The sequence below is a fragment of the Brassica rapa genome, chromosome A04 (genome assembly GCF_000309985.2).
Source record: "Brassica rapa cultivar Chiifu-401-42 chromosome A04, CAAS_Brap_v3.01, whole genome shotgun sequence".
NCBI lineage: Eukaryota > Viridiplantae > Streptophyta > Magnoliopsida > Brassicales > Brassicaceae > Brassica > Brassica rapa.
In genome coordinates, this window is record NC_024798.2 from 9,874,720 (window position 1) to 9,895,032 (window position 20,313).

At 34.6% G+C, this 20,313-nt stretch overlaps 5 protein-coding genes, 1 long non-coding RNA gene and 5 other non-coding genes across 13 annotated transcripts; 8 read left to right on the forward strand and 3 right to left on the reverse strand.

The window, feature by feature from the left end:
• Positions 1–1,368: 1,368 nt before the first annotated feature.
• LOC117133821 lies at positions 1,369–1,436 on the forward strand. The gene has a single exon (XR_004457865.1). It is a non-coding gene; the product is annotated as a small nucleolar RNA U49 (small nucleolar RNA).
• Positions 1,437–1,658: 222 nt separating this feature from the next.
• Positions 1,659–1,808, forward strand: LOC117133817. The gene has a single exon (XR_004457861.1). It is a non-coding gene; the product is annotated as a small nucleolar RNA snoR2/U65 (small nucleolar RNA).
• A 33-nt stretch (positions 1,809–1,841) lies between these two features.
• On the forward strand, positions 1,842–1,914 carry LOC117133795. The gene has a single exon (XR_004457839.1). It is a non-coding gene; the product is annotated as a small nucleolar RNA snoZ7/snoR77 (small nucleolar RNA).
• A 46-nt stretch (positions 1,915–1,960) lies between these two features.
• LOC117133802 lies at positions 1,961–2,063 on the forward strand. Its single transcript, XR_004457846.1, has one exon. It is a non-coding gene; the product is annotated as a small nucleolar RNA Z43 (small nucleolar RNA).
• A 156-nt stretch (positions 2,064–2,219) lies between these two features.
• LOC117133801 lies at positions 2,220–2,312 on the forward strand. Its single transcript, XR_004457845.1, has one exon. It is a non-coding gene; the product is annotated as a small nucleolar RNA snR60/Z15/Z230/Z193/J17 (small nucleolar RNA).
• A 562-nt stretch (positions 2,313–2,874) lies between these two features.
• Positions 2,875–4,537, reverse strand: LOC103863946 (methylesterase 4). Its single transcript, XM_009141709.3, has 3 exons — positions 3,709–4,537; positions 3,509–3,634; positions 2,875–3,434 (listed from the first exon to the last, which is right to left on the reverse strand). Exons 1-3 carry the CDS (start codon positions 4,072–4,074, stop codon positions 3,150–3,152), a joined length of 777 nt encoding a protein of 258 aa, XP_009139957.1. The 5' UTR covers positions 4,075–4,537; the 3' UTR covers positions 2,875–3,149.
• A 295-nt stretch (positions 4,538–4,832) lies between these two features.
• Positions 4,833–8,849, reverse strand: LOC103863947 (CBL-interacting serine/threonine-protein kinase 24). Of its 2 annotated transcripts, XM_009141711.3 has the most exons (15): positions 8,609–8,849; positions 8,070–8,263; positions 7,933–7,995; positions 7,784–7,855; positions 7,580–7,687; positions 7,408–7,482; positions 7,157–7,336; positions 6,993–7,082; positions 6,762–6,884; positions 6,313–6,432; positions 6,025–6,141; positions 5,740–5,796; positions 5,567–5,641; positions 5,382–5,487; positions 4,833–5,113 (listed from the first exon to the last, which is right to left on the reverse strand). In XM_009141711.3, the coding sequence occupies exons 2-14, from the start codon at positions 8,253–8,255 to the stop codon at positions 5,392–5,394; spliced, it is 1,362 nt and encodes a 453-aa protein (XP_009139959.1). In that variant the 5' UTR covers positions 8,256–8,263; positions 8,609–8,849; the 3' UTR covers positions 4,833–5,113; positions 5,382–5,391. The 2 variants fall into 2 exon arrangements, with proteins under 2 accessions (XP_009139959.1, XP_009139958.1); XM_009141710.3 differs by having other exon boundaries at positions 5,081–5,487.
• A 4,791-nt stretch (positions 8,850–13,640) lies between these two features.
• Positions 13,641–15,696, forward strand: LOC103863949 (protein CREG1). 2 transcript variants are annotated; one of them, XM_033290605.1, is made up of 6 exons: positions 13,641–13,975; positions 14,509–14,544; positions 14,751–14,949; positions 15,034–15,112; positions 15,197–15,315; positions 15,442–15,696. In XM_033290605.1, the coding sequence occupies exons 1-6, from the start codon at positions 13,806–13,808 to the stop codon at positions 15,463–15,465; spliced, it is 627 nt and encodes a 208-aa protein (XP_033146496.1). In that variant the 5' UTR covers positions 13,641–13,805; the 3' UTR covers positions 15,466–15,696. The 2 variants fall into 2 exon arrangements, with proteins under 2 accessions (XP_033146496.1, XP_009139961.1); XM_009141713.3 differs by having other exon boundaries at positions 13,644–13,975; positions 15,197–15,314; positions 15,439–15,696.
• LOC117133727 lies at positions 14,565–14,866 on the reverse strand. Its single transcript, XR_004457713.1, has 2 exons — positions 14,657–14,866; positions 14,565–14,607 (listed from the first exon to the last, which is right to left on the reverse strand). It is a non-coding gene; the product is annotated as an uncharacterized LOC117133727 (long non-coding RNA).
• A 1,257-nt stretch (positions 15,697–16,953) lies between the features above and the next one.
• On the forward strand, positions 16,954–17,349 carry LOC103864175 (heat stress transcription factor A-4a). Its single transcript, XM_009141936.1, has one exon. The coding sequence runs from the start codon at positions 16,954–16,956 to the stop codon at positions 17,347–17,349; it is 396 nt and encodes a 131-aa protein (XP_009140184.1).
• A 961-nt stretch (positions 17,350–18,310) lies between these two features.
• LOC103863950 (ferredoxin-thioredoxin reductase catalytic chain, chloroplastic) lies at positions 18,311–20,167 on the forward strand. Its single transcript, XM_009141715.3, has 6 exons — positions 18,311–18,570; positions 18,665–18,777; positions 19,174–19,223; positions 19,305–19,376; positions 19,725–19,785; positions 19,928–20,167. The coding sequence occupies exons 1-6, from the start codon at positions 18,480–18,482 to the stop codon at positions 19,970–19,972; spliced, it is 432 nt and encodes a 143-aa protein (XP_009139963.1). The 5' UTR covers positions 18,311–18,479; the 3' UTR covers positions 19,973–20,167.
• The last annotated feature ends 146 nt before the right edge of the window (positions 20,168–20,313 follow it).

Genomic DNA, 20,313 nt, shown 5'->3' on the forward strand with positions numbered 1-20,313 from the left:
TTACGTTATTTCTTCAATAACGATGATACATTTAAAAGACCAACATTTGTATTTATCATTTTATAATCGATAAAAATTGTAGTGTTGCAAAATGTTAAAATTATTGCATAAATAAACAAGAACTCTGCGCATGCGCGCGGGTTATGATATAATATCAAATTATAACTCGTAAGAATAAATATTACAAGAAGTAAAGTTAATAACCTATAAACTACTTTGAGAGAAAGTAGAGAGAGAAAGTAGATCTAAGTTTGGGTCCGGCGAGCGGCCGGTGCGTGAGCGTGCGTGCCGTCGTCGGAGCCCCTTGAGTTACCTAAAAGATGTTGGTCTTGCGCTTCTCCTTTGTCACCTCAGTCTTCCGCCTTGTCTGAGCTCTGGTTCAGGTCTCCTTCACGGCGAATCTGATTTTGGAGTAAAGACGTGGTAGGGTGAAAGTTTGGTGCGGTGAAGCTAGTGGGTTTTAGCTAGTGGATGTTTCGTTTCCGAGAGATGGAGGCTCTTTAAGCTCCGTCGCCGCCGGTTCTTGTCTTCGGGAGGGAATGCTTATTCAGCTTCGCCGTCGTCGGTTCGGTCTCCGGGGGGGGGGGGGGGGGGTGAAGGTTTCCTCAGTCTTGCGTCGCCGTTTTGTTGTTCCAGTTTTTTGGTTCGGTTTTGGATTTCGTTGGTCGTGGGTGCGTGTCTCTTGGTTTGTGATTCCAAGTGGTTCACGGTTTTGTGCTGTCGGATGAGCTCTCGGTTGGATCGATGATGCTCTCCGAAGCGAAGACAAAGCGTGGAAGAGAAGAGTTGGTCTCGATGGAGGCTCTGCAGTAGTCTGAGCTCCTGGTTTGCGGTGTTGTAGCTCCGGCGACTTCTTGATATGGTGACGGTCAGGTTGAGGTGGAAGTGACGCGTGTCGCACTGAAGGGACGTTATCCTTACACGTGTCCAGCCTCCTTGAGCCGTGGGCCTTCTGAAGTCGTTCGGTTTTGGTTGTTGGACCGTAGGTCTGTTAGCGTTTATGTTATAACCTATAGCGTTTGGGTTTTTGTTGTCTTTTGGTTGGGCCTTGGGCCTTGTTATTGGGGTGAAACTCTTTTTATTATTAATAAAAATAACTTGGCGGAAAAAAAAAGAAGTAAAGTTAATAAACGAGTAAACCGTAAACATATTTCCGGTTAATGAATTTAATTTTGAGAAAGGAAAAAACTTATAGGAATTAGGGTTTTGAGTTACGCCGCCTAGCAACCCTCTATATAAATTGAGCTTCCTCTTCTATCTCTATTATCTTCTCAATTGTCTTCTTTAGCTTTTGATTCTCTATTTCCTTTGACTTTCTCCTTTATCCATTGTTTGTTTCTAGTTTCTTTGTTTGATAGAAAAAAAAAAGCCCGGTGAAGAAGAATTCCCAAAAGATAGGAAGTGCCGTATGACACTTTAAACGCAGAAGCGGACTGAATCGAGGATTGCATCCGGTTTTTCGATTTCTCAATCCTCCCTTCAGTCTTCTCCCACGACCGTACGCGGGTCCTAGCCCGGGTCCGTTTACGACTCGTGTTCGAAGCTGTTCGGACCGGGCTGGGCTATCATAACCGTACTTCCCACCGTTTCCGTGTCCGCTTCTGTGTGGTTGATTTTAAACGGGTTTCTGAGGGTTTTTGAATTTTAGTTATATTAATTGTCCGATGCCACGTCGACGATAGCTTTCTTGGCGATGATCGTCGATGCTACATTGGACATAAACGGATGTTTGTGTTTCGCTATTCTGATAGGAACCTGTGGATCTTGATTCTCTTGTGGTCTACGGAGCCATTTCGGCGATTACATTTTTTGTTTAATAATAGTGATTAGTGGGAAGGAGATTGATGATGATTATTGCTAAAATATGGAATTACCGTCTGAACTTTGATGTGAAAAACGCTGGCTTTACTGAAATTTACTTCCCATTAGTTTTTGAAAGATTTTGATTTCTGTTTTGTTGGGACAGTGACGATTGATATTAAGGTCTCGTTCGTCGTAACATGGGCCGTAAAATAGCCTATTTGACGACCATTCTGTTATATCACCACCCATATTCTGAGTCCTTTTTTATCTTGATTTTTCTTTTAATTTGGCCGATGATTAAAACGATTAAGACAAGCATATGTCTGAATTAATCCATGTTGATAAACCTAATCTTTCTATGAGGCTCTTTTCTTATATATTACTTTTGTTGTTTGGTGTTTGTTTTAGTAAAAAGGAAGGGTCAAGTGAGGAATAATAATGCATAGTTCAGATGATCACCATGATTACAAATCTGTAGCATAGTCTTTCGCTCCTATCTGATGACCCACTCCTAATTCTTGTTCTCTTCTTTTATGTTTTGCATGTTGTTTTTCTGAGTTGTTATCTTGCTTACCAATTTTTGAACATTGTTATTGGTATGATTGGTTTTGTTATTCTTATTATAATTGAAAAGACTTATTTATCCATGAAATGTCGAAGATCTATATTTATAATCGGTTGAAAATCTTGATGAAGTCATAACTAATATACCAACGATGGTTTGAGTCTGCAAGCACTGACATTGTTGACAAACCAATTCAAATATTCAAGTGTAATAGCAATGATTTTGAAAGTATGACAAATCCCCATCAAATGTTACCAATGTACAATTGGATCTAATTCTCATATAGCCTCGTTATTGTGTTGGAATCCGAAGTTTTGTAAGAGAACTTACTGTTAACCTGGGTTTGTGGCAATCTCAGGTTGATATGCACATGTAAAATTGTATTTCCAGTAGACAAGCACAAACCTCTTAATGATTGGACATATGATGTGTATCTTTGATCTCCATTACTTCTTTTGGTGTATGAGAGTTATAGATAACCTTGAGTTCTATCTAATGCAAAAAACTTGAATAAAAAAACTACTTGCAAGATACTGAAACAATCGAGTGTTTGCATCCCCTGACACTGTTAACCAATCGATGCAAATTCATTAACAGATTCTCATATAGCTTCGGTTGTCTTGATTTATGTACATTTATCTGCTATTCTAAGAGACAAACACATATTTCTTGATGCTTGGATTACATTGAAACATATGTATATGAGAGTTTGCAACCTGTTAAGCCCTTGATTTATGTGTTATTGAAAGATATATTCTAATATAGCTTCGGTTGTCTTGATTTATGCATATTTATCTGCAATTTCTAAGAGACAAGCACAGAGTTCTTGAGGCTTGGATAACATTGCCATATGATCTGCATCTTCGATCTCCATTACTTGTTTTGGTTTAAAGTTGTTGATTATCAAACGCTGGTACTCCTCACCTATTAAATTATCCTCCCCGCAGATAATATAAATACGTGTAACCGATCCATACCCTTCCTCACTAAAGCTTGTTGTCCCTGCAAGATTGTCAGTAGCTAACGCAGGGTTTTCCCTCGCCAGCAACTTGGCCAATTGAAGATCCTAACATACGATTGGACCCACTGTTAGTAACAAATCAATAGAGATTTTGATTAAGCTTAGACTAGTACTCTTACTTGGACCGAAGAGTGTTGATATAGTTTCTTGGCCATGAACTCTGGTCCGAAAAGAACAGTATGTAAAGATCCGTAGCTACGGAACACAGTGTCCAACAACTCTTCTTGTGGAATGTTAGGGACGAACTGGTAAAATTTTACTCGGAGTCAGCTGAAAGTGATCACGCTGTTTCAATCAGTGAAGAGATTATTATTATTACCTTTTCGAAAGGGTAAGCAGGAGGGTTCGTGATGTCGGGCATAGTAGCTGTCACGAAGACAATAGCAGCGATCTTACGAGGGGAGATGTCGGCAGCGAGAGCAGCCGTAATGCCTCCCATGCTATGAGCAACAATAATCACTTGTTGTTCTTCATCGTACGAGCTGAGAAGCTCAAGCAAGGGTTTGGAGTAATCTTCTAAGCTCTGGATCTCTTCCACTTTGATCGTGCTAATCCCCGACGCAGCGAGGTCCACTGCAACCACCCTGTGACCGGCAGCCTCGAGATGTGGTATTATCTTGTACCAACACCATGCCCCATGGCATACCCCGTGGACAAGCACAAACCTCTTCTTTTCTTTCTCCATTGACCTTTTTTTTGTTGCTGATCTTGCTTTCTTGAATTTATTTTTAAATGAGAATTGTTTAGAGTTTAGATGAGAATTGTTCAGAGATGAGAGGAAAAGGAAAAAGAGAATAAAAATTGAAAATTCTACAGGCAAACATGTGTGGACCAGAAGCGTGTGTGAACCGGAAGTGAAGTAGGTGCAAGTCTAGAAGAAGAAACATGAAATACACTAGAATTGAAGTTTAGAGTTTAAAAAGAGAATTGTTCATGAGAGAAATGGAGAAAGAATCGATTGTAAAAAAAAAAAAAAAGAATGGCTGAGAAGAAAAACCATAAAATTAACTAAAAAAAAAAGTGTGGAAAAAAACTCTACAGGCAAATCGTGTGTGGACCAGAACTGAAGTAGGTGCGGTAATCCTCTTCCAATCCACCACTCGAGTGGTAACCGATCAGGAAAGTCTAGAAGAGGCAACATGAAGTTACACTATTTGTCAGTATATATATTTAGTACTCTGACTACTCTACAATTTTCTGCAACGAACTGGACATTGTGTCAGATGGGAAAAGACGTTTTTGTCCAATGTTGAACACAATTGTGTGTCTTGTGCCTCCATTATCACTCAATGAGCAAATCTCTAATTTGAGTTTCATTTGTGGGTAATCCACTAAAACTCCCAAACCACAAATAGCTTCTGCCTCTACTCCATTAACTTTTTTGCTGTTTATTCTCGTGTGTTACCAAATATGTGTAGAGATTATCTTATCGGTGAAGTGAAATTAAGAACAATATTTGTGTAATAAGGTGCAAAAATCCAAGGCACGTGATGGACATTGTTTCCTTTTCCAACCATTCTAATCTTTTGTATCATTTTGGCGTTACAAATAGTGAAACAGAACAAAAACCCTGGGAAGAGCCATCAATGAGACTTCACCCCACCATTCTTCAGCTTTGATGCTGCATCCACATGTTGTGGTAACTGAAAAGCGCGTCACATCTTTGTACCGCCGGTACACTTTTTTTTTTATAACTATCATTCCTTTCGAATCAATAAATCATACTGCAATAACAAAGTTTACCTCACATTCAGTCTCTCACACTCCCTTTGAATCAAACCCACACAGACATGTGTATTTTTCTTTCTTTTCAGAACCAAGTAGTATGTCCCATACACAAATAATGGAGGGATCCAGTGGCCAATCATCTCAAGATTCTGCATATTTTCCAATCTTCTCGGAGAAGAATATTTACTGACATTTATTCATACCCGACTACATTTTATTCGACCTCCATTCCATGTTATAAGTTATTCAGAAGTAGGAGAGGACCTGGCTTGAATCAAAACGTGATTGTTCTGAATAGCTCTGGCTTTGGCATTCCTTCCGTTGCTCTCCATATTATGTTCTCCAGTTTCTCACATAACTTCTTGTAGAACTGCATATGCAAATACCCACAAAAATCAACACAACAATGACAATGCAATTGCTTTAGATTATATATTTATTTAACAAACCTTATGGTATTCAAGTGTTTCACCAGCAGCCTTCCTAACGTCTACCATGAAAAGCGATGGTGCCACCTCATAAACCTGCATATTACGTTCAATTTTAAAACTTATAGAAACCCCTTTTTATTGTTGAGTTAAAAGAAAGTTAGACTAGAATCACAAGATGCATGCATTATCACCTCTATCACAACAGCAAATTGCCCTGCCTTGATTGAAGATAATCCCTCGAGCCTTGTCTGATTGTCACACAAAGCGAGCACAGTTAAGAAACAATTTGTAACAAATCATAGCAATTCCACATTGGATAAAACGCCAGAACTTCCATTTATGAACGTCAGAGATTTAAACTAAGTTTCCTTGGCAATCATATCAATGTACACATAAAACCTTCAACAGTAGAGAGATTGAGCAGAAATGCATAATAGTAAGTGATAAGTGTATATATGCTATAAGGAATTAGATACCTTGAAGTTGCGCGTATGAGCCCTAAACCCCATTGAGGTTGCAACAGCCTCAATGTTAGCTATTATCACACTAGGCTCCCTTCGAGAAACAAAACGGGTTTGCCTTTTCACAAAATCCTGCGAGAGACAGATCTTAAAGGATAAGCCACCAGTATGCATGCGAGAGACAGATTCCATTTTGCCAAGCAACCAATTATCTTATGAACCTATATTTTTTTTACAGAACTAGAACACCGCATCATTCAAAGGTTAACACCATCCATTAAGTATGTCAAAACAGGTTACTACCTGTCGTCTGTCAAATAATGCTGATAGATTTAAGCCTTGTGATAATGTAATCATCTCAAAGGCATTCATCATTAGGGGTCCCTCATATCTTCTCTCTATATTCTCCGCTACATAACTTCCCTGTGATACAAAGTGCAACCCGACAGGTCAAATCAAATGCATGTAAAGCAACCACAAGTAGCTTGATCTAAGACACATAAAAGATGTTTTTCTTTGCATTTTAGTCACCACTTTGGGATGAGCACTAAGTTCAAGTTAAACATTGTCGATGTGTATTAGAAATTACTGTATTTACAAATTTGTAGGCCATACCATAGCTTTCATAATCTTAGTAGGAGATACATAAAGATGTTTGATAAGTCACTGAGCATAATTATTGTAATTATGTTCCTAAATGAAATTTCACCAACAAAGAGCATGCATGATACAATGAAGGCGAGAAGACCAACCTCAATTCCATCAAAAACTGCACGAACATCATCCAAATTAACTTCTTCCTCTTCCTTCGCTCGAGTAGGCATGTAATTTATTCTGAACCAACTATGTTTCCTAATTCCTTGAATTTGAATACGCTGCACTAATTGGGAAACATCCACAGATAAGGAGATAAAAATTTACTAAAGACTTTAAATAATAGCAACAAACATGAAGGCTTGGAGAGGACGAATCAATACACTCACTGTATTGGGATTGGGGTCAAGTATCCTCTGTATTAAAGACTTCACGTCTGCAGAGAACCACTGTGGACAAGAAAACTCTGCTGCACTAATCTGTAAGAAAAGTAATGATGACAAATTCAATATTTTCCTGATAAAGGATGCAAGAAAAGTAAATTATCACTTACTTTTCTGTATAATGATGGAAGATCAGTCTCGGAAAAGGGTAAGAATCCAGCCATAATGACGAAAAGAATAACCCCGCAAGACCAAATATCTGCTGCTGAACCATCGTAACCTTGGCCATTAAGTACCTCTGGAGCTGCATAGTTGGGAGTTCCACACGTGGTCCGCAGAAGTTCTACTCCCTGATTCAGTACAATAACAAAATGAATGAAAGAGCCAGCTCAAAAAAGAATTAGAGTCTGTGATGACTTACTTGCTCAGGCAATGCACTGAGTCCGAAATCCGAAACCTTCAGATTACCATTGTTATCGAGTAAAAGATTTTCAGGCTGCAGTTTTATCATCATAATGGCACCACATAGATATCATCAAAGCCTGGAATGCAAGTAAGTAGAAATGTTCTAAAAAAACAGAAAAGAAGAATACTTTGAGGTCACGGTGGTAAACACCCTTGCAGTGACAATGAGCAATAGCATCTATAAGCTGTTGAAAGTATTTGCGAGCCTCACTTTCTTCAAGTCTCCCCTTATGAACCTGCATGAAGTGAAGACGACATCCAAAACAAGAATTGAAGTGGAAAGCTAGAGCTACATAGACTTTCAAGTAATGACAAAGTATGAAATGACATACAATTCTATCAAAGAGCTCTCCTCCAGTCACAAACTCTAAAACGATATATATTTTAGAAGGACTCGCCAAGACCTACATCCGAAGCAACATCATCATCATCATGCAAAAGGAGAGACAAACTTGGCAGATGCAAGGAAACATAGACATACCTCATACAACCTGACCATGTTAGGGTGTCGTACAATCTTCATTATAGATATCTCTCTTTTGATCTGGACAAGAAAAACTTAGAAAGAGAGCTTCAAGCACCATACAACATTTAACAGTCAGAGAAGAAGAAGGGTACCTGATCAGCCATTTTGTTCTTAAGTATAGTACTCTTAGCCATGATTTTAATGGCAACGTTTTCTCCAGTGTCTGTGTTCCTCGCAAACTTAACCTTTGCGAAACTACCTTCACCTATAGTCCGACCAACCTCATATTTACCCAGTTTCCTCGTTTTCTTTGTCGTAATTCTTTTCTTCTGATCCATTACATCAGCTGCATAACAATCAGATTATTCATAAACTTTACTTATAATCTAAACAAGTCACAAGGAACAGATTCAATTCCTCTCAAGTAACAGCAAAAACAATTCTGGCGATTTGAAAAAAAAACAAAAACAATTCAATTCTTAATGGTTCAGTGGAAAAGAGCTAATTTTAGGAGCGAAAGAGGGCAAAACAGGAGATGTTCGTATGAGATTAGTAACAACAAGACATGAAAGTACGGTCTTTGATCAGAGCAAGACGTTAAAGATGGTGTCTTTGATCAGACAGAGCATAAACAGAATCGTAATTGCGAAATCTACAATCTTTGATCACAGAATTAAAAGTAAATCCTTACCCTTTTTGTGAAGATTAAGCGAATTAATTAACGAGCGATCCTCAGTTTTTTTTCGACTGACCCAAATTTTATGAGTTATTTGATTTTGGATGGACCAGGTGAGAGAAAACAAAGATGGAGCCTACTTACTACAAGTAGAGGAGTCTTTGTTGTGATCAAAGTCACTACAAACGTTGGATCGATATGAAACATATCCGAACCGTTCGATGATGTTTTTTTTTGGTAATTGTTTAGAGATGCAAGGATGTCATAAGCAACACTATTTTTAATTCGTTTATTCATTTTGTTGTTTCTTGCAGAGATTTTCATTGAAACGGATCAAGATACCACTCGCCACTGAGTCGCTGACAGCTAGCTAGTCATGCCCGCCTTATAACTATTTTCGGGGGTGCAATTTTGTAAACTTTTTTTTAAGAAAGGGCCTAATTTTGTAAAAAAACATTTTACTAGAAACTCACAAAAACAGTTTTCAAATATAATTAACAAAACACTTAAAACAATATTATATAAGATAAACTAGAATTTTTTTAAAAATAATTTCAAGTTTGTTATCATTTAAAAAATATATATTTAATAAAAAATACTGTCACATTTGAATTTAGAATTAATGATTATTATTTAGGATATATTATTAGAGACTGGAGTTGTGTTTATAAACTTCTATAAATATTTTATGAATTATTATTAAACATTTATTAACGATTTAAAAGGGTTATGTGTTTTTTTTATCAAAAATTTAAGAACTGATTCAATTACAAAAAAAAAAAGAACTTCAGTTTAAATTCTAATAATTAGTAGCACGAAATAATAAATCTAGTTTATATCTAGTTAGATAATATTTAACATACCTCAAACGTAGGTTGCTATCTTCAAACACATCATGATTCTAGGCTGGACATTTTATCCGTTAAATTTGATTCGGTTCGTTATTCGTTTAGATTCGATCCGAAAATTCTGGATATCCGTAAAGTTTCGAAGCAAAACAAATACTAAAAATCAATATTCATTAAAATCGAAGCAAATCACAAATATTAAAATTTTGGGAAGCGGATATCCGATCCGATCCAGCAATATATAAATACATATATATCTTGATTATATTTAAAGTTTTTAATGTATAAAATTATATAATTATTATTCTAACATATGATTTGATAAATTTTATTCACATTATTACTTATATAAAAGTATTACATAAAAGGAAAAAATACATTTATGACAATTATAATTTTTTTCTTAAGTTTTGTGTTACTATAATTGTTAACTAAATTCAAAAAATTTACAAAATATGTAGATTCACTACTTCTTTTAATTTTTATCATATATATGATGTAAAAAAATATTTTTGTATCAAAATTTTAAGATTATTTGTATTAATCAAAATATATGAGATATCCGTAAGTATTCGTAAATATCCGCAAATATCTATTTATTTTTCGGATATCTGTTTTCCGAATATCCGTATTTTTCCAAAGCAAAGCAAATAGAAAAATTAGATATCCGTGATATACGAAGCAAATCACAAATACCGTCAAAACCCCGGATATCCGATCGGTGCCCAAGCCTACATGATTCTACAGTACTTGGTTGTATTTGTGAAACCTATAAAAATAACTATGTAGCAGTAAATTTAATTATTAATATTACGAGAGAAACTGTTATTTTATTTTATAAATACAACACAAAAATACTATATGAGAATTGATTAATTATGTCACCATCATAATACATACTTCAGCATCTGGCAACAACGAACACATTATTTCTCAAACAGAATCAATGTCATCTACTGCTTCACTTTCAATTTTGCACACTATACATAACAAATAATGTTATGACATCTAAGTTATGTAATAATATATTCTGAAATGATCATACCTCGTATCTTCAATAGAGAAACTCGGAAAAAATCATTTTCCTATGTTTCAAAATTTTAAATAAATTGAATTGGTTTAGAACTAATTATTATACTGTTAACATCTGAAATCAATCAAAAACTAAACAAAATAACGTTTTGGACTTGTTTAAAAAAATCTAAAACTATATTATTACTCACCAACAATTTTTTTGAAATCAAGCATCCTATGAAAAATATCAGTGAATCTGTAAGGAGAGAAGTACAAAGAAGATGAGACAATAGGAATGAATTAAACAATGGTGTAACTGAATTTGAGTTTAAAATCTGTTATTGGTTGTCTTGATTTTACTAGTGTTTCTCTTTATCTTGAAATCTTTTGTATCATATCACTTGTTTTATCAGAAGCCATTGACAAAATATACAACACATTCACGAGGAATAGTTGCTTGGATTTTCTTTTCCTACTATCAATGTAAACATAAAAGATAGACATAAATTTGTAACTGATGCCAAAATTATTATAAATTGTAATATATAAAACTATATAGCAAAAAATATTAGTTTAGTTAAACCTATGAGATGATAATTTGATTTTTCATTTTCTGAGTAGTTTAACTTAAATACGAGGAGAGTTTTCTTAAAGATGTCCAAATTTGAAAAAGATATATACATTTTTATTTTTGTGTAGAGACAAGAATTTTTTTCAAAAGTAGAGAATTTTTTGAAATTATTTTCATAATAGATATATAGGTAATTGAACTGAATAAATATATTATATAATGTATTAAATTATTATTTTGATATTACAAAAGTTTTCACTTACACTGAAAAGAAAAATTTCATGTTAGAATATTTTGAGAACGAAAATATCAAATAATCTCAATAGTATGTACTATAATTACTTTACCCACACAGAGGGAATACATATTTCCATTCAAATATACTAATTATTATATATTTTAATAATTAACATAATCCAAACAAAATAAAAGCATAAATATTTATAATTACATGTTACAATGTTCATACATAAAGTAAAAAAACGAATATCCAATTAAGTTTCAAACAAAATTAGGAGTTTTCAGTCCTGTAAAACTAAACCAATTAAAACCGAACCGAATCGAAATAGAGAAAGTTGTTTGGATTTTGTTGTACTAAATATACCGAATGAATGTCATTTTTAAGAAACCGCGGTATATAGATATGGTTTGGTATATAAACCGATCGAACTGAATAAACCGATCAGTTAAAATATAGTGGTATAACCATATGTAATTTATATAATATAATTAATAATATATACATAATTTATTTTATATATGATCCTCATACTGAAAATGTTGATTTTAGTAATTTAATATTTTTTAAGTGAAAATTAATTTTTTATTTTTATCAAATTAAACAAAACATAAATTTTACTTTTAGACAAATATGTTTGCTAATATTTAGTTATTTTATAGTATTTTGGATTATTAATATTTTTTTATTCTATAAAATTATTACTATTATTAGCAAAAAATGTCAATAAAAATAATCTATTTAAAAATCGAGATATCTTTGTGTTATATTTAAAGCTGATATCTAATCATATAAAGTAAAATTCACAAAAAATTATAAATGATGAATATATTTACACGAATAAACAGAAAACCGACGGTATATAAACCGCACCAAACTAAAGTAGATATAGTTTTAATATGATAGCTATTCTTTATAAACCGAAAAACTGAAAAATCAGAACATAAATCGAACCAATATCTGGATTGGACATAATCATAAAACTATAAGATTGAACATATCTAGTTTTAATGATATCTTGAGATGTGGAATTTAAAAAATAAAATAAAAAAAATGACTAAGTTTCAAAACAAAATTTCGGTGTCGTGAACTTCTTTTTAATGCATTTGAGTCATATTCCGAATTTACTGTCGATTTATCTTAGATTTTTTTCTACTTTTATTCTTTATACTTTAAATTTTTATTGTAATGATTGTAGTGAATTGCCTACCAAAAAAAATGAATGTAGTGAATTATGACTAACTCTTGTTAGCGTAGCAGCATGAATGCTTAAGTTCTAATGAAAGTTATGTTTAAAAAAAAATAAAAAAATAAAGTTCAACCAAATATTTGTTATGAATGTTTTTAAATGTTTTCCAAAAATTATTTTCCATTTTTTTTATTTCTCAATTTTTATTTTTATTGATAAGACACTCATAGAATATCTCTTAGTGGATATGCTTTAAAAGCATAGTCACCGATGTACATGCATGGAGATTACTAGAGTTGCATATTTTAGTACATTTGCAGTTTTATTATCTTCAACAATGTTTCTCTTCTCATATAAAAAAATGCATTAAAAATAATTTCACTAAAATTAAATGGCTTAACAGAGATAGAAAGTTGACCGAGATATTTGACCATTGACGAAAATCTTGGAAAAAATATTATTTATCTCAAATTATTATTGTTCTTTTATCTCAAAAATATCAAATTATTGGTTTATGTAAATCAAAATCCATTAAAAATTACAAAAACCTAATAAGACAAGAAGAAGCATGACACATCCTTTCAACACAGGCAAACGATGAAATCATCACATATAGCTCTAATCTGCATAGTCATGATCTCACTCTTCGCTCTGCGTGAATGTAAAGATAGTAGAGAACTTTTCTCATATCTAATAATGTCTATTTTGTTTTAAATTTTTCTATCGTCAAAGTTTTGTTTGTGTTTCAAATAAATGTGTGTAGGTAGAGACGCAGGGACAGTGAGCAAGATCGAACACCCCTCTTGTATCCACACAGAATGCACAATCTACTCATTGCATCAAGACTGTTGGTGCTGCAACAAGTTAATAGATCGATATAAGAGCGTTTGTTGGCGAGAAAAAGATACTCCAAGCGCCAAAGACCTTTGCTTTGCATTTTGTCCAAAAGATGTAAAACCTTCATAAGCTCACCAAAAGTAATAACGTATCCCGTTGATTGATTATTCAGTTTCAGGCAATTCTAAACCATTCTTATTTAAAAAAAAAAACATAAATCAAATGTCGTATGGGAATTGAAGTTCAAACATTTGCTTTCTAGATAAGGAAACTGCTTTTTTTCCCTTTCTGTTTTACATAAGGACAAAAGTAAGAAAGAAATCTTGTCCAAATGAGATACTCCAAAGAACTAAAGAAGATAAGAAATCCAAAGATAAGACTCAATTATAAAAAGCGAAACCCATGTTGGGGATGGGTCTGGTCTGGTCGTGAAGTTGATATTTCTCCTCTTCCTATTTCTTTTCTCGATTCGTTTCTGTCATCATCCATCCCCAAACTCAATAAAAAAAGAAAGCATGGAACTTCAAGTTCGACTTCGTCAACTCATCATCTTCTTCTTTCTCTTCTTGACCGTTCTTGAACATGCTTCTTCTTCTCGGATTTTGAGAATCGCCAAGCCTGATAGGCACGATATTGCCGCAAGCGCTCGTTGGCTTGTCTCTCAGAACATTTGGGGTGTTCTCAGGTATCTAACTCTGAGCAAACTCTTCTCTCCATAACATGATTCTTGAGCTTCTTTTAAGTATTGGGCTTTTAGTTGATTGATCTGGGTCTCTCTCAATTATCAACCAGAAGCTTTTTGGGGCATATTATTACGGAAAGTTCGTTGCCTTTTTTAGCAGAATGTTATTAAAGTTGGTGAGTTTTGTTTCATCAAGATTGATCCTTGCAAAATTGAGATCTTCTCTTCTGTTGAATAGTTTTCATCAAGCTTTGATCCCTTTTGAAATCGATATTGATTTGGGTTTTTACACAAAGTCAAGTAGGAGATCCGTTTGAATCTCTAATCATTGATAAGTGTATCCAGGAACATTGTTTTGCAATGGATTGGCTTCGTCAAGAAATCTTACTAGTTACTTATTGTTAGCTTTGTATGTATGAATGGAGAAGATTGTTGGAAGAGCTGTGTGTTATTATAATCGTTGCAAAAATATGTATTGATATAAATATTGCCAACCTTGTTACTAATTCATTTTGGTGATTTTATTCTTGTTGCAGCACATTGTCCATTGAGCATGACGGAGCACCTTTCGGGTAATCTGTGTTATTTTTTCTTGGTCTGTTAATAGGAATCATATTCGTTGTGGTTTTGGACCTCTAAACATGTGACATCCGACTTGATTTTCAATCTTAATCCATTGAACACCTAAACATGTGATATATGTCTTCTCATTAGGGTGTGCAGATTATATAATATAAATTATTAGGATCTTGATCTCTTTCAAAATTGTTTTTGGCAGGAATGTTGTGTCATATAGTGATGGCCTGCCGGGCAAAGGCAAGGGAATACCATACTTTTACTTGACAATGCTTGATCCAACCACAAGAAACGCATTAAAAGACTCGAGGGCTTCATTCGCAATCAGTGAATCTCCCGTTGGAACTTGCAAAAGAGATCCTATGGACCCTACTTGCTCTAAACTAACCCTCACCGGAAAGGTATAAACTTCGTTTTTTTTTTGCTTATCAAACTACAAACTTGTTTTGGATTTACTCATGCTTCTTTATCTCATAATGTCTCAGTTGTTGCAACTGGATGAAGGATCTGAGGAAGAGAAAGTAGCCAAAAAAGCTCTATTCACTAAGCATCCAGAGATGATGGGTAAAAATGAACATATGTTCCTCTAATCTTGTCTAGCTTCAGATTCATCAAAGTTGTATTCATTGGTGTTTCTTTTTGTTGTAGATTGGCCTGAGGGACATGAGTTTAGTGTCTTCAAACTGGAGATAATGAATATATTTCTGATAAACTGGTATGGTGGAGCTAAATCCATCACTGTAGATGAATACCTTCGTTACAAGGAGTAAGTACCAATCCGTGAACCCTTTTTAGAAAACATCGGTAATCTCTGGGAAACCAAACTACGAGATATACAAATGTGGTTTTGCCTTAGTGTTTGGAGCTCATAGCTTTTATATGTCTTTCAGGACACCAAAGTCGCTTCCTTTTTATGAAAATCTCAGCTGGAAATGAGCTATAGGTAAAGAAGAAGCATCATGAAACTTGTATATTGAAACGGAATAAAATTGTATCCAGCTCTTCTGTAAATGACTCTTGTTAATAGCCTTTCCATTACTTTCCTGTGGACATGGTGAATATAAAACTATTCAAAAATTATCACAAACCAAATTCAAATGTACAATATAAAAATATGTTGCTATGAATAAAATTTACAAGTGTGCATAGTTTGATTTGTTAAATGTCTTGTCTCTTTGATTCTTATAGTTTTTCTTTGGCATGTGATTATTTTTGTGCCATGTGATTTGTTATAAGTTTCTACTTGAGTTTCGAGTTTGTCAAGGAATGTTCTCTATTTATTAGTGCTTTTGTGCTCTTCATTTTTGTTTTGACTTTCTCTTGGCTATGTCATCCGAAAAACTTTCTCTTGGCGATGACTAGAATGAGTGACCTTAATTAATAAATTGACCAAACGAAAACAAGATTAAAATGGGCTATAATTGATAATATTTAGACCAAAAACCTAAACACATGGGCCATTACCATACATCGTCTAAGTCTTTGCGTATCTCCTTTTCTTGCTTTCTTCTTCCCCAACAAAGTAAAGTCGCAAGAGAAATTGTTCATATATATGAACAATTTCTCTTGCGACTTTACTTTGTTGGGGAAGAAGAAAGCAAAAAAAGGAGATACGTAAAAAACGACGACGTTTGTTAATTGCTTAATTTTTTAGGTTTTTGGCTCAAATATTATCAATTCTAACTCATCTTAATCTTGTTTTTGTTTGGTCCACTCTAACCTAATCCTAGTCACCGTCGTTAAAAACTAATTAACAAAGTTTATGTCAAAATTGAGATTAAGGGTGACTTATAAAATTTGGGCATGAATTTCAAATTTATGTTTAGTTGAGGTATGTTTTGGTACATTTTAAAAATTCATGTACTTATTTTCTCAGCAACTCTTGGTTCAGGCATGAATAAGCCGTTTTTACTTATGTCTATCATACTGTGTTTTGATGAAGTGCAAAGATTGGCGGCTATGAAACGTTGTCGTTTTTATTTTTGGGACAGAGACAAAAAAAAAATTCTGGAGGCTATAGGTAGCCCATTGCAAAATATATGTAAAACCGACTTTGTAATTCATTAACCGTTGAAATTTGTTAGATCACATCTCAACCGTCCATTTGCGAAGGAAAAAATGGAAAATACCAAACAGAAAAAAGGAAATTTAATCAGATGACCGTTGAAACTCATCAGATCACATCTTGACCGTCCAATTGCTTAAACAGAAAAAAGGAAATTTAAAATGATATGATCGTTGAAATTAATCACACTATATAATTACAGCTTCCCCTCCCAAAGAGCTAATCACAAAGTTTCCTTTTTTACTCTCTCTCCTTTCACTCGTTTTGCGTTTGATCTCTCTGTCTCTATCTCAGAAGAGGTTTAGGGTTTTACTACCACCACCGATAACTAATTAGAAGGATGATATCTTCGTTCTACATCCAGTTATATAAGATTGTTGATGACCCTTCGTCGGATCAGATCATCTCGTGGAGCAAAAGCAGCCCTAACATTTTCGTCGTTTGGGACTTGAAAAAGCTTCGCAGAGACATTCTTTTTAAATCTTCCGGAGTGCTGGGCAGAAACTTATCGGAGTTTATCGCAAAACTTCGCTCACATGGCTTTCGAAGTGTCCTCAAGGGTTTTGGGGAATTGGAGTTTGAACATGATGATTTTACCAGAGGCCTTGTGACGAAGAAGACGAAGATTATCAAGGCTTTCTCCGACAGGTTTGATGCTCAAATCAAAGCCATCAAGTGTAGGTTTAAAGCCAAGAAAGCTTCTTCTTCTCTCAAAGTTGAGCATCTCTTTCCATAATCTACGTGTAGAGAAGAATCTCTTGCAAAGTTTACGCACGGATCTGATCAAAAGTTTTCTTCTTTTCTTAATTGTAACTGAATTTCTGTTTTTCTTTTAATATCCAGAAACAGCAGTATAAGTTTCGTAACCTCTTGTTCTAAGTTTGTGGTTTGATCAAGTAGAGAGCTGTCTCTTACTTGTGCTGTAAGTTTGTCCATGTTCGAATGAAATTTGAAATTTTTGTCTGGACACGAATTTATTTCAATTAATTTGCTTGTGTTTTACGTTGATTCTCTCAAACTCTATCTAACAACCAAAACAAACCACACATTTACAAATGTATAACAAAGACTACTCATGATCATGTTAAAGGAGCTGAGGAAGTTGTTTTTCAAAACACCAATATGGAAGTAACAACGGTGTAAAGACCAATGCTTGCAAGTAAAGTACATGTCTTTTTATTTTGTAGTCTTTAGTCCAAAGGAGAATTCACTGTCATTTCTACTTGTCCTGTGGACTCGGAGTCATAGTCCAAACACGCACTTCACTCTCACTAGCTTCTTCGTACTCATATATATCTAGCTCATGTGTAATTCAAATTCTATACTGAGTGTTCTTTCAGACCTTGTAACTTCTTTTGGGCATAGATCTTGTCACCTTGATCTAAAAATCTAGACTAGTTTCATTTTTTTAAGTACAACATTCATTATTCTTTTAGGTATTTCATACGTATTTTTTTGTTACAAATATCCTGTGGTTCCGTGTGTTAGAAATAAAAAAAAAAACAGAGGAAAAATGTGTCGTTGGTAATCCAGAGCCCTCCAGAAGCTAGCTCCATAGAAAAGGCTAAAAAAGCCAACCGAAACGAACCTAAGAAATCAAATATCCGGGTGTTAACCGAAGCCCTGGTTCTTTCCGGTTTGATTATAATCAATGATTAAGAGTCTCTAACCCAGTCAGAGTTTTTGTGGGCAAAGGAGGTAAGTCAAGTGTGTGGCGACCATTGGTCTCTGGTAACGAGTGGCAAAAAATATCTGAAAGCACCCACATAAAAAAAATCTTAACTCGATCTAAAGAGATAAAAGAATCAGATTTCAAGAAGAAGAAAAAACTTACGCTTTTGATCTTGAAAGACTCAAACTTTCTCAATGAATCCCCAAGCTGTTTCGTGTAGCTTCGGCTTCGTTTCTGCGCCACTTGTCTCTCCCAGAACTTCGCGATTTGTAATCCAAGCCAAATGTAAAATACTCTCTTCAATCCCCAGTTTGATTCAGTCTTCTTGGATTCATCATCATCTTGTTGCTGTTGTTGTTTGTGGGGTTTAATTTTGCAGCGGAACCATCGGAGAAATCAGTGGAGATTATGAGGAAGTTCTCGGAGCAGTACGCTCGTCGCTCAGGGACTTACTTCTGTGTTGACAAAGGTGTTACCTCTGTCGTCATCAAGGTTTGTTAATTTAACCTTAAAAAGTTTCCAACTTTCTTGTGGAATTGTTCTGAGTAGTGAATAATATGTAACTCTTCTTTGTTCAAAGATTATATGATTGCGTCTTGGATTTGAAATCTTGAATAGGTGGTTGTTTTCGTCTAAAGTTTCTATCTTTTATGCGTTGATTATGAACTACTTGGAGAAGCAACTGAGTTAGTTCATGTGCTGATCTTGAAATCTAGTGCTTAAGTTGCTGAGTTTTCTTCTTTTAATTGTGAACAACTTCTTGAGTTCTAGTGTTTAACTGACCAAGTGGGCTAAGTCTTCCTTCTAGTTGTAGAATAGATTGGTCGATGCATGTGAACATTTAGACATCTAGCTCTTAACTAATGAAGTGGCTATTTCTGGGAACAGGGTTTGGCTGAGCATAAAGATTCGTATGGTGCACCGCTTTGTCCTTGCAGGTGATCTTTACTTTTTAAGAGCATTTGTAATTTTGTGTATCAAGTCAACAAAGTCTGATATTTGTTATTTTTTTGGTGTAGACATTATGATGATAAAGCTGCTGAGGTTGGACAGGGCTTTTGGAACTGTCCTTGTGTTCCTATGAGAGAGAGGTAAGAAGTAGCTCCATTTGCCTCCTGCACAAGCATTCTGTGTGTGTTTATATAATGATCATAGATGGTCCATTTGGTAACACCGGTTATATGTTATAAGCTGGACTGTCTCCTACTTGTTTGTGGTTAGTAATTGGATAGTGTTCAGAAGCATACGCACGTTATAGTTTCCATAGAGGTTACAAATGCCAGATTGCTGGGCAAGTAGAGGTTTGAATTTGATTTACCCCATAATTGGCAATAATTGTCAAACCAAAAAAAAAACTCTTAGCTCTCTCATAAACTGTTAAAATAACTATATGTTCTGATAATACTCGTGTACTAAAGTTTTTATAATTTGTGGATCAGGAAGGAGTGCCATTGTATGCTTTTCTTAACTCCTGACAATGATTTCGCTGGGAAAGATCAGGTAACCAACCCTCCCTCAAATCAATAAACTTCCCTAGTTGAAAGCTTGAGATTATGTTTCCATTACAAGCATACTATTAATGGTTTGAAGCAACTTATAAGTATTGAGATGTGATGCTTTTCTCTTCAATTGTTTGGTGCAGACTATTACGTCAGATGAAATCAAAGAAACAACAGCTCACATGTGAGAACTGATTCAGAGAGAAACGTATCACCAAATGCAGCCTGTACATTGATACCCTCATCATCTTCTTCTTCTTCGTTCTTCTGTACAACTATTTTCCTTGTCAGATAAATACTTTAGTATGATCTTGTTTTTGCAAATGATTACAAATGATATAAAAGGATCTGACTATATGCCAAAAGTCTTCAGTAAGCTTTCATGAGAGATATGTGTTACTGAAATGATTTGACTGATTAAAAAATAGAAATAGGAGAGTTCTTGGTCCACGTCCTTTAAAGCCCAAGCAAGTTAATCTGTTCGTCAATGTCAGAATCTGTCTGGACAAAATGAGCTTCTTGTTCTTCT